This window comes from Callospermophilus lateralis, chromosome 4, assembly GCF_048772815.1.
Source record: "Callospermophilus lateralis isolate mCalLat2 chromosome 4, mCalLat2.hap1, whole genome shotgun sequence".
NCBI lineage: Eukaryota > Metazoa > Chordata > Mammalia > Rodentia > Sciuridae > Callospermophilus > Callospermophilus lateralis.
In genome coordinates, this window is record NC_135308.1 from 102758390 (window position 1) to 102771536 (window position 13147).

At 34.8% G+C, this 13147-nt stretch overlaps 1 protein-coding gene across 2 annotated transcripts in view; it reads right to left on the minus strand.

Annotated features, from left to right (window-relative positions):
* Gxylt1 (glucoside xylosyltransferase 1) overlaps positions 1-13147 on the minus strand; it is a 43536-nt gene that overhangs the window by 7682 nt on the left and 22707 nt on the right. For both annotated transcript variants that reach the window (XM_076854314.2, XM_076854313.2), the window contains 3 exons: positions 12604-12855; positions 7628-7751; positions 7179-7351 (listed from right to left, as the gene is read on the minus strand). In XM_076854314.2, the coding sequence (XP_076710429.1) occupies positions 7179-7351; positions 7628-7751; positions 12604-12855 (549 nt within the window). The remainder of the gene's footprint in view (positions 1-7178; positions 7352-7627; positions 7752-12603; positions 12856-13147) is intronic.

The following is a 13147-nucleotide window of genomic DNA, read 5'->3' on the forward strand; positions in this document are numbered from 1 at the left end:
ATTAATAAATATAAATCTCATAACAACTTCATAAAATAGATAACAATATCCCCATTTCACAATAAAGCAACTAAGGCAAGGAGTGAGAATTTTCCTAGTTACAATCCTAGTAAGAGGTGAAGCCAGGATTCTGTCCCAGTAGCCCAACTCCAAGGTCCAAGCACTGAACCACAATACAGCAATGCTTTTCCAAATAAGCCAACAAAACAATGCTTTAAGTTTTCAAAACTACTGTCAAAGGATGAACCTCAATGAACAATGGGAAACTGAGAAAAGTGCTGTGCTATATATAGATATGCCTAAATGTGTCTGGTGTTGAAGGTGAGGTTGTCCAGTGACATTCCACCATGTACAAAACACACGCCTGAATGACTATGTGACAGACAAATAATTATGGGAAAACCAAACTGTGATTTTTTTTTTTAGCTATTCTGTAACAGTAAAATGAAACATTTAAGAATTAGGGGAAAACTGTTGATTCCTAGGACTACACAGTACTTGAAATTTGGTTAAGTCGTTTTCATGGGATTTAAATCTGAATGTTTGGTTAAATATTTTTATTCCCTCACCAGTGGAAAAAAAATTCTGATAAATATTTTCTGAAATAAAATACAAAGTTGCATAAATTAGAACTCCTTCAGCCCACCATGTGACACAGCAATTTGACCTTTAATGAAGGATATAAATTATCAAACTTGTATATAGCCTAAAGACATTGCATTCTGTCAGTCACATGAGCTGCACGTATGTGTCCCAGTCCCAAGCCACATGTGTGTGCCTTACTTGGGTGGCAGGCCCTTTCCACACTGCAAACTATGCCTGACCCATCCTTCCCTCTACTTCTGAACCTAGTACTCATCATCCTTGGGCTCAGGTCAAATGCCAGCTCCTCTGGAAGCCTCACCCCATGCAGTTAATCATTCCCTCCTTTCATTGGCATAGTACCCAAATTTCTAGAAGTATACAAATTTCTAGAAGATCATGAATAGATAGATAGATCGATAGATAGGTGAAAAGCAGAAAATAAATCATGAGACAATGATGATCGTGATTAGGCAATATGAGGCATTTTCACAGAATAAAACATGCATGAAAAGTATGGCAAACTGGCAGTCCAATCCAAAAACCTTGAGTGTCAACCCTATACAAGGAGGTACTGTGCAAAACTCCTTTTCAGACATAATTATGCTAATATAAGTGGGGTGTAAAGTAAATCAAAGTTAACACAGAAACACTAAGGAAATATAACTCTGAATGAAATACATGAAGCAGAAAATACCTCATAGAGTCATAAAATGTTTTGTTCCCATTTTGAATTTGTAATTTTTAAATAATTTTTATTCACTCAACAAACTAATATTTAACAAATATGTATGGACTACAAAAACTGATTTGCTGGCAGACATAGCTATGCATTTGCATTTTAAAACTGGTTCATATCCTTTATAATTCATACTATTTACTGCATTCCATGGCTATGACTAAGCTTCTGTCTGAAACTTACATAAATACCCTTGTCTGTATGCAATTCTTTAAAAAATTACACTTCTTACTGAATTATAGATAAGGGAAGATAAGAGCGCCATAAAAGACTGATTAACTTCATTAAGTTGAAAAATGGATAAATACAAACTGTAGTTAACACCGACCCAAAGCAAATGCAAAAAATCATTCATTTACTATTAGAAATCATTTAAAAAATAAAATCTATTTTTTAAAAAATCAAAAGTAATTAAACAACTTAAAACTATTACTCATATTTTTAAGGATAAATATTTATAAACCAAAGAAAAACACCCAAACAAAACCGAAGAGATTTAACTTGCTAATAATAGATTGTTTTTAAATGCTCAAGACAAAAGAATTGTGCTTTTACAGGAATGAATTTCTTTTCTGTACAAAAATCTCAAACCCCTATTAATGTTTTTATTCATTTTTATTATCTTCTGACAATCTGTCATACAACATTATTAAAATACAACATTAGTTTCTGAAGGTATAGAAGGCCTGTTAAGTTAAAGTGAAAATCAACACTACACTTCATAATTCTTTAGCAAGTATAGTCATATCATGATAAGTGATTATTTAGCAACTTTATCTGTCAAGTTTATAAGACAAGAAACTTAGCAAATAGTACCTGAAAACTGTGGCCTTCAATGCCGTTGGCACCTTGTCCACCATCAGGTTTGGTTTCCAGCAGAGAGCTCTATTCCATTCCCCATCGTGGTGGACTACCATGCCAACGTGGCACAGCACTCCTCGTCCATTTGCTGCCTCTCCACTGACTAACTTCACTACCAGGCCAACTGCACAGCTCCATCCTGACCTCCCCAGGACCCTTCCACAGCCTCTGAAGCTTGTTCTCAGTGCAGACTGGCCCGCTCACCTGGCAAACTCATACTCATTCCTCAGGACCCAGTTCAAATAACTCCTCTTCAAGGAGGCCTCCCCCAGCCCTTCAGGACAAAACTGCTAAGCTTTCTTTTTCTAATACAGTCTCTGTTACAATGGATCATAGTTAGTGTTTTTATTCTTATTGCTACCTGTGAGGCTCTACAAGACGAGAGGTTCTCAGTCACAAGCAAATGAGAACCTTGTCAATAGGGGTCATAATCTCTTCTAACCCTGACACTTAAACAAAACCAGCCCTCCTATTATTTATTAATGTTTTGTCTTCACACCTAAGACTAAGTACAGTATGGCAGAGCAGGCAGTACACCTGCATGAGAGCTCAGTGGTCACACACACTCCCTATGTAGTAGTGAATGAGCTGACGTGGAGAGCTCCTTGTTGCAACATAAATCCAAAGCGGTCTGAATCCGCCCAAGCCTTGTCTATATTCACAGAGGCCTGGTTCATTTTCATTCATTTTAAGTATTTTCTATTTTCCCCTGTGATTTCTTCTTTGATCCATTTGTATTTAAGAATGTGTTGTCTGGATCTGGGGATGTAGCTCAGTGATAAAGCACTTGCCTAGCACATACAAGGGACTCAATCCCTGGCACTACCAAATTAAAAAAAAAAAAATTAATTTCACCTAGATATTTGTATTCATCTAAAAGTACACGTAGTATAATATTCTTCTCAATCCACTTTAATTACCCAAAAGGAGACCATAAAAACAAGAAAAACACACAGAAGAACAGATATCTGGGATAAGGGAAGAAGAAGGGCATTATAGTTTTTTTTTCCCCCAAGTCATTATAAAGCACATGCTTAAAATAAACCTTTTTACAAAAGCAACAAAAAAGATAAAATAAACAAAGTATGAACATACTTCAGAATAAACAAAATATGTTAAAAATGTATAATATGAAAATTACAAAACATTCCCAAAAGATTAATGGAAAGACAGCCTCTGTTATTGGTTAAGATGTCTCAACAACACTGTCTCAGTCTGTTTTCTGTTCCTATAATAAAATATTTGAGATTGGGCTAATTTATAAAGAAAAGAGGTTTATTCCTCTCACTATTCTGGAAATCTAAGAAAATGGTGCAAACATTTGCTACACTTCTATTGAGGGCCTCAGGGAGGAAAGTGGAAGAGTAAACAGGCACATGCAGAAGGTCAGGGGAGCCAGGCTTGCTTTCTAACAACCAGCCCTCTCAAAAAATAACCTCATCTCAGCCAGGTGAGAACTGTAATTCCAGAGACACAGGAGTCTGAGACAGAAGCATTGCAAGTTTGATGCCAGCCTTGGCAATTTAGTAAGATGTCTCAATAATAGTAACAATAATAGTGGCTGGGGATATAGCCCTGTGATAGAGCACATCTGTGTTCAATGCCCAGTACGTCAAAAGAAAACTGTCTCACACACAAGGGCACTGTTAATCCCTCACAAGAGTGAAGCACTCATGACTTCATTACTTTCAAAGGCCCTACTTCCTCTCAATACCATTACACTGAAAATTACATTTCAATAAGAGTTTTGACAGGGATGAACCACATCCAACACACAGCAACCAACAAATGTCAATGTTCCCCGAGTTAATGTATGAAGCTAATATATTCCCAATAAAATTATCCACAAGCTTTCTTATCGAGTGAAACAAGTTGACACTTGTGGGAAAATAAATATATAGTGGCCAGGAAAACAATGAAAAGGACAGGCTATGAAGAAAGGATAGCCCTACCAGATTTTAAAACATATAATAACTAAAACAGTATGACACAGAAATGGATAGACCAAAGCAGCAAAACAGAAAATACAGAAACCACAAAGAGAATTGCAGTATATGATAAAGTCAGTATCTCAACTCTTTGCTTTGATAATAAACAAACTTTTTAAATAAATGGTATTGAGACAACAAGAAAGCCATTTGGAAAAGGATGAAATGGTATCCATTCCTCATCCAAAACAAAAGAGTAAAGGTAATAAATGAAATAGTGCATGGGAAATTCTCCTATAACTGGTTCTATCTCCCAAGTGTAGGTAGGAAAAGACTGATAAACTTGATTACATAAAAATTTTTAAACAAACTCTGAAGGGCATGAAATGTCATCAGCAAAGTCAAATTGGGAAAAAATATTCACAGTAATATATCACAGATAAAGGCTAAGACCCACAATATACAAAGAACTTTTAACAATTAAAGGGAGAATCAAAAGTTCCTTATGAAAATAGCTGTATAATTCTGTACATATGCTAAAAATCACTGAATTATACACTTGAAATAAGTGAACTCCATACTTTAATAAAATTATTTTTCAAAAACCTATAGAATAGGCAAAAGACAAGAAAATTCATTCCCAAAAATATTAAAGTAGTTCTTAAATATATAAAAAGATATTCAACTTCACTTGTAATAAGACCAATGCAAATTAAAACTCCTCCAAGATTCAGTTTCTGAACTGACAAATTTTTAAAATCTTGATAATACATTCTATTAATAAGGATGTGGGCAATCGGCTGCCTCATGAACTGTTGGCAGGAATGCCAACAATCCTTACAGAGGAGAAACAGGCAATATCTTCACTATAATAATCTCACTCCAGGAATTTACCTTGAAGATTCACCTCCCAAATACACATACACACACAGCAAGGCTACTGCACACTGCTACATTATTTATAATCCAAAACACTAGCATCTACCAAATGTCCTAACATAGAGATTGGTGCAGATATTTCCAAAATATTTTAAGTAAGGGGAAAAATAAAACCCAAAGAACAAATGAATACACATACTACCCTTTATGTAAGAAAAGAAAAATTATGAAATTATAAAACAAAATTATAAAATTATAAAACAAGCTTTCACACATCTTCCCTTCTTACAAATAGAAACCTAGGCACCCAAATCAGAAAACGACACTGGAAACTGTGGGGGAAGAGGGTTGGTGGGTAAGGGACAAGGAAAGAAGTGTTACATCTGAGTAAACCCTTACGTGGCTTTCACTTTTTGAAGTGTATTAATATTCCATATATCAAAAATATTGTATCAACAAGAGTAGAAAATAAAAGCTAAAACTAAAAACTTTCTGAAAAGAAAAAATGGACCAAAATTTCCTTCAAATAAATAAAATAATTACATTGAAAGTGAAGGACAAAGAACTACTTCAGGTAACTTCTGAACACAGTATTGAGTGTTTACCCTTGTTCAGGGGCAGGGGAGGAGGAAAAAGGGCTGGAAACAAATCCAGAACACTTCAGTAGGTTGGCTTTGCAGGGTGGGGAAGTGAAGGTAATGGCAGAATGAAACATTTCTGAAATCACTTTAAATGTATTATGGGGTTAAGCAAATAAGGAAGTGTATTAATGTTAGAAGTAAGGATTCTAGGGGCTGGGTTTGTGGCTCAGCGGTACAGCACTTGCCTAGCATGTGTGAGGCCCTGGGTTCGATCCTCAGTACCACACAAAAATAAATTAATTAACTAAATAAAGATATTGTGTCCATCTACAACTAAAAAAAGGAAGCCAGGATTCTAATGGTAGAGTTAAAAGGGGATAAAATATAGGGTAGAAGAAGGCAAGAAAGAGCTTGAAGGAACAGGCTAGAAGTGGAGAATCAATGAGAACACCTGACTACATGTCTGAGTTCACATCTCCTACTGTCACTGAAGAAACAAGCCTAATATCCAGAGCCACAAAAGGGCACAAGAGCACCTTTGCTGGATGACTAATTTCAGAGATAGGGGAAGGAAAGTATTAGATAAACCTAGAGTATTTTGTTGGGACAGAAAATAAAGAGGTACTCAAAAAACTATTGGGACATGTCAAAATGGCACAATAAGTAGCCAAAAAATGCTCTCCAGGACAAAATCTGAAACAGCTTCAGCACCAACACAGAAGGGAAGAATATTATAAATCACTGGGGGAAGGGGAATAAGTACCAAAGAGTCATACCAATTACATATAAATGAATAATAGGGCAAAAAGGGAGGGCTAGGCTCTTCCTTACAGAAGAATGCTGAATCCCAAATGATACGTGGAAAGAGTACTAGAACTGGACAATCATCAATATGCAATTGCCATAGTAAAGACTGATCTCAGCAAGAACCAACAATGAATGCTAAATCTAGTAGGGAATCTAGGGGCGGGGAAGTTGTGATAAGAAGCAGAGCATCTGCATGATTTTTGAGACTGTCCCTACAGACTTCTTGCAAGAGGAAAAATTATTATACTGTGGAGAAATTAACAACATTTTGATGGAGTGATCAACATCAACATGGGGCAGACAAAGGTGACTTTGTTCAGGAGTGCACATCCTGAACCTAATCAGAAGGAGCGTCAGATAAGCAAAATAAAGAAAATTCTAATTTAAAAAAAGAGTGATGGTAGTGGCAGTGAAAGGGCGCTATTCTCCAAAAAAAAAAAAAAAAAAAAACAAGATCTTAAAGGACAGTGGGAAACTGTTCCTTGATCAACAGAGAGTACATATATAAAGACACATGAAATACCAGAATCAAATTTTCTGAGTTTAATATTGGTATTATGGTTAATATGAGAACTTATTCTTAGTAAAACACACAGGTTTTTAGGGGTGAGAGGCTAACAGGCAAATGGTTCAGAAAAACACAATGTACAGGGGAAAAAAACAATGACAAAGCAAATAAGGCAAAAATGTTAATAACTGATGAACCTAAATAAGGGATTTATGAAAATTCTTTGCATTTTTTTTGTCAACTCTCCATAATAAGTTTGTATGTTTTCCCAAATGGGGAAGAAAAAAACTTACATTTCTCAGTGCTTCATAAACAGCTCTAAATGCCGGCTGCTTATCATCATGGTAAACACCTCTGTTCCCGTGAAGAATAAAGATTCCTTCATCTTCTGCTTCTTGGCAATTGCTTCCATATATACAATGATCTGGTCGATAATTCCATTGACACGGAAAAACAAAAAGGCTTTCTAATATTTAAAACAAACAAACAAACAAAAATGAAACAAATACTAATTCTACAAAATCAACATTTTGCAAAACATTTAGTTTAAAAATATAACTTACAAAATAAGACTTAAAATAGTATAAAATACAGGTGGCATTTAAATCTCTCCAACTAAATCATATTCAAGAAAAGTTTTACTGTGTCTCAAATATAAGTAACAACCAATAATAAGTCAATATCAATATTCTGTGATTTTTTTTTTACAAATGCAAAGAACAAAAGAAATTTAAATGATTACCTGGATTATGAAAAAACATAATATTCAGTAGATCTTGATCACCCCACGTGATGTTTAATTTGTATTTTTTAAGCAATGGCATAAGTATATCTCCCCATTTTAGGTGTACAGTTGTCATATCATTCTGTTGATAAAACATTAAAGAGTCTCAGAATTCCAATTTTAAATGGCATCATGATAGTTCCTGATTCTTCCTTTAGCAACCATTACATAGGCACAAGAAGAAATGCAAACTCCTTCTGCTACAAAACCAAGTGATGTTTATAACCCTAATTGTGAGAAGAGCTGTCCAGTAGGAGAGGGGAAGATAGCAAAAGATATATGAAGTTACATGTAGGAGTAATAAGACTAATAAAATCCAGGAAAGAAAAAGTAGTAATAGTTTAATTATAACTCAATCACTAACTTTTTTTTTTTTCTTTTGTGGTGCTGGTGTTCAAACCCAGGACCTCATGCATGCTAGGCAAGTGCAATATCACTGAGCTACATCACCAGTCCTACATCTCGATTTTAAGAGGAGGACCATGAAAAGGTGAAAGTTTTCAACTTAATAAGAAAAAAATTTTAATATGACTATAAATACTAATATACATGTACACTTGTTTCAAATACATTTTTTAAAAGGTCCACTGAATATACAACAAAGTTTATAGTGTCACTTCTCACAAAGGCATGAAACTTGAGAGAGAGAGCAGAGTAGGCACTTGTCCTGCATACACTGAATTATTTGATTGTTTATAAGAATAATTTTGCTTTGTAAATTCTAAAAACAGAAGAATCTAGTTCTAATTTCAGCAAATCTATGACCAAAATGAATACTGCATTAAGACCAATGAGCTTCATTTTAAAAGTGTGTATGCTTTTGGAAATAGATTCATTATCATTGTCGGCCTACCCATAAATATAAAATTTACAAGTGTCTATTTATATTATGCTCCAATAATGCTAGAAACTGGGAACTCATTAGTTTCCCAGGATTCATTAATCCACACCCTTTGGCAAGATGCTCATTGGTATTACTCTGCTCACATGGCTATCTACATCAACACAAATACTCCATCACATACATCTTTCAAATACATAAAAATAAAGTTTGCCCTTTTCATACCAAATATTCTCTTTTCCAATATTTTCCAATAATTCATTTATGTTTTCATTTCTAAAACATTCATCTGACTCTTCTTTGCCAGTTACTAGCCACTGAGGTGCTATTCTATGCACTGTGCTAAATATTCTGAATACAAAGCTGTACAAGAGATGCACCTGCCCTCAGTAGGTAAAGAAGACAAAAACACTTTACAAAGTAATATGTAGCCACACAGGAACAGGGTACAATAAACATACAAGGAATGTGTTCCTAAGGGCCTAGTTCACATTATTTGTTTTTTCTCTAATTTTTTTAAAAATAATAATTCTAATTTTTTTAAAAAAGAGAGGAAAGAAATACTCCAATAAGGATTCAAAACTACAAATATAATAACCCAAAATACAAAGTAATAGCTAATTAATGTGATATCATTGTCTATCAAGTATTAAGAGATACAAAGAACAAAAAGAATTTTTACTATTTAAATTTTTGCAGGGGCAAGGGACACAGGGGATTGAACCCAGGAGCACTTTACCACTGATCTACATCCTCTAAAAAAAAATTTTATTTTGAGATAGGGTCTCACTAAGTTGCTTAGTGCCTCGCTGAGTTGCTGAGTCTGGCCTTGAACTTGTAATCCTCTTGCCTCAGTCTCCTGATTAAATTACACTTTTTAATATACGTAACTATCTGTGGGAGGTAAGAGAAATGTTTGTCAAAGGTGCAAACTTCCAGTTATAAGATAAGTAAATTCTGGAAATCTAAAGTATAATATGGTGACTAGAGTTAATAATACTAACACAGATACCTGCAATTTAAGAAGAGAAAGTTTAAGTGTCCTTTCACTCCAGACACACAAATGGTACTCTGAGTGGTAACAAATGCATTAATTTGACTGCGGTAGTCAGTACATTGTTTATACTTACATTAAATCATCATGTTATACATCTTAAATATATAATATACAACTGGTTATTGAGTTATGAAACTAGTCATTATTTCCTATCCTTATAGTTTATTACTGCTAATAACCTTTTGTCAATTCAACATTTTTTAATAAAATATTTTTGAAAAACCTTTAAAAAATAAAAATATGTTACAATATCAGGTTGGAACTAACCAGCCATGAATAGTGAGAACTTGGTGATAACAAAGCAAATAAATACTCTAAAATAAAATCTTTATCCTAAAGGGGTAATCTTGTGCCTTTCCTTGTGATAAGAATTATGGGATGACATCCACATATCTGTTTGTAACAATATGGGGATATCTTAAAGGGGTAATCTTGTGCCTTTCCTTGTGATAAGAATTATGGGATGACATCCACATATCTGTTTGTAACAATATGGGGAGTAATAGGAAATAATTCAGTTGTATGGCTAAAAATATAAAACTTTAGATGGGAAAATAAATTTAAAATCCATAAAATTTATGGTATCATCCCAGGAATCAAAAATTCAAAATATTTGAAAATGAAGCAAATCTGAACATGATTTCACAGGCCAATAATAGGTCATCTGTAACATACAGCAGTAGGTCTGAAGTAAACTGGACCTACTGAACTAGTGTGCAATCAATTCTCTCATCTTTTTTTTTAAGTCATTAATGCACAGAAGAAAAGAAAGTTTGAAAGTTTAGAGATTATTTCAACTCCATTTCTACATTTCTAACTAGCTACAACATACCACAAACAAAAGGAAAAGTGAAATGGGAGAAACAATTGAGGTATTTAAGAACAGCATCTAATTAAGAAGCAAGAAAAAATAGTAATGGACTTAAAATTATACAGCTATATTTTAATTTTTTAAATCAAATAATATTATAATAAACTATCTCTAGTTCTTTGCAACACTAAATTTCTCAAAATTCTATAAATTTCAAATGCAGTTACTGAGCAGTACATTATTTCTTAGCAGATAATCTTACAGCACCATCTTCTGGTATAATATTACCAAGCATAGTCTAACAATCACAAAATCAAAATCATGTTATAATGCCAGTTTTACTCAGTAACACATCATGGACCATGAAATTTAAAAATTCAAAATACAGTAACAAACTGGATAACTACAGATGTTTGTTCTGTGTTAAGAAAGAGCAGAAGTCACCTAGCACTAGTCTCGTTAATGCATTCAATTCTGGGAGAAAAAAACTGAGATGGAATCAAGATTTTCTAAAGGTTCAGAAACTGGAAGGCTAAAAGAATGAGGCTTACTAGAGTAATAGGATGTAAGGGCAATTGGTACTATCAAGACTTCCCAGACTGGCCGGGTACAGTGGCACAATTCCAGTGACTCGGAGAACTGAGACACGAGGATCACAAGTTTGAGGTCAGCCTGGGCAACTTAGAAAACCTCTGTCTCAAAATGAAAAATAAAAAGGACTGGGGATGTAGCTCAGTGGCAGAGTGCCCCTGGGTTCAATCCATAGTACTGGGTGAGGTGGAAAGAAGACAGTTCTAAGACTGAAATGCTGACATGCGGTGGTGATTGCTACAAGCCATACAGCCGCCCATACCAAAGGAAAGAAGAAAAAACTCTAAATGAAGCAAAGATTTAAATCTAGCAGGTACAAGGGATAAATAAACTCAACAATGTAAATTCTATCCACCAGAAATCATAGAAAAATATGAGATAGGGCTGGGGTTATAGCTCAGTGGAAGAACACCTGCCTAGCATTCATGAGGCCCTGAGTTCAACAGCGACAAATGAAAGAAGGAAAGGAGGGGTAGAAGGGAAGAAGGGAGGAGAGAAAACCATATAACAAATAAGCCCACAGAGATAGCCATGTAAACATATACAGAGACTCACAAGACGTAATATCCCTTAATGTTTAATTTAGTCCTAATTAGTTAGAAAGGAATAAATGGTGGGTATTTGCTCAGAAGGTACTGTTTTTAGCTAACATTTAAAATCTGCTCCCTCAGACTGGGGAGGCATCTCGATGGCAGAGCACCTGCAGAGCATGGCCAGGCTCCCGATTCAACCCCAAGCACAGCAAAAATGAAAACAAAGAAGAAAAGAAAACCTGCTTACTATGTGCCATGCTCTGTACTAAACATTTTTAATTAATTTCTTTTAAACTAACTCAGATAAGTCCATTTACTATCTCTGCTTTTAGCTGAGAGAACTGACCTTCAAAAGCTAACTAACTGGCCAGTGGTTAAGAAGTACCCTGGTGGCAAAGCTATACAGAAAGCCAATTTGACCTCAGAGTCCACAAACTACAATGACTTACAACTTACTGTACTCAAACTAACCTGCCTAAACTTTACTCAGAACATAGTGATGATTCAGAGTACATCATCAGTGAAATTAAATAATCTGACTCTTCTACTGATCCCACAATTTGATGAGAAACAAATTGTTTTTAACTTTCAATATAGCAGCATAATACAACATTTATATATGTCAGCCACCATTTTCACTCATTTAATCCTCACAAAAAGCCCTAGGACACTGGTACTGTCATGCCACCATTCCACTTCACAGAGAGAAAACTTAAGCCTGAATATAATCAAAATGTAACCAAAATAACTGAATAACAAAAAAAGTGCCAGAACAAAAGCTGTAGTCTACATCCTTAACCACGACCCTGTGTTGCCCTAAAAAACATCACACTTCAGGTTCCAGTGTCCTGCAGGGAGAGCCAGGGTGATGGCGCTCACTGTCTAGCACCCTGCCCCTGCTCTTCCTTATGTGTGACACCATCTAGTTCCACCCACTCCATTAAAGAGCACACTGTGGCCACTTTTTTCTTCAATAATTCTATGTAAATAGAAAAATTCTGAATAGTCTGGATTTTAATAAAAGGAAACTAAGCTATAAAGCAAATAATTTCAAAAGAAAACCAGAAAAATATCAGCCAAGCACCCGCCTCAGCGATTCACCTTGAAGTACTTCCTTCTCATCCGCGTCATGTTCATCAGCATTACTCCAGAGTTCACTCCGGTCTTCCCATAGTATGGATGCCTGGCAAAGCGATTGTACCATCCAATTCGAGGCTCCTCATGTTCTGGGGCCATTGCAGCAATTTGTGTGGAATTGAATTTCTTTAGTAAAGACCAAATATCATCAACTGGTCGTAAAAAAAGGATATCAGTGTCGACATACAGTAGCGAATCAACTTCTTTCAGGATTAACTGTAAGGAGAGTAATTTAAAAACATAAGAGGATTTAATTATAGAAAATATACCAAAGAGATAAGCTAACTAACATTAATTTTTTTAAAGTAATTTTTCCTAAATCTGTCATTTTTGAAAACAACATAAAGAAGATACTATGCTAACTTTCATATCAACTTTCAAGAAGCTAAGCAAACAAACCAAAGCCAAAAATTCAAAACTAACAATTGAGAGGATAAAAGCATTATCCTCAAAAGATCAAAAAAGGAATGTTTTTCACAATGAAAAAATAACATTAACATATGGTAGA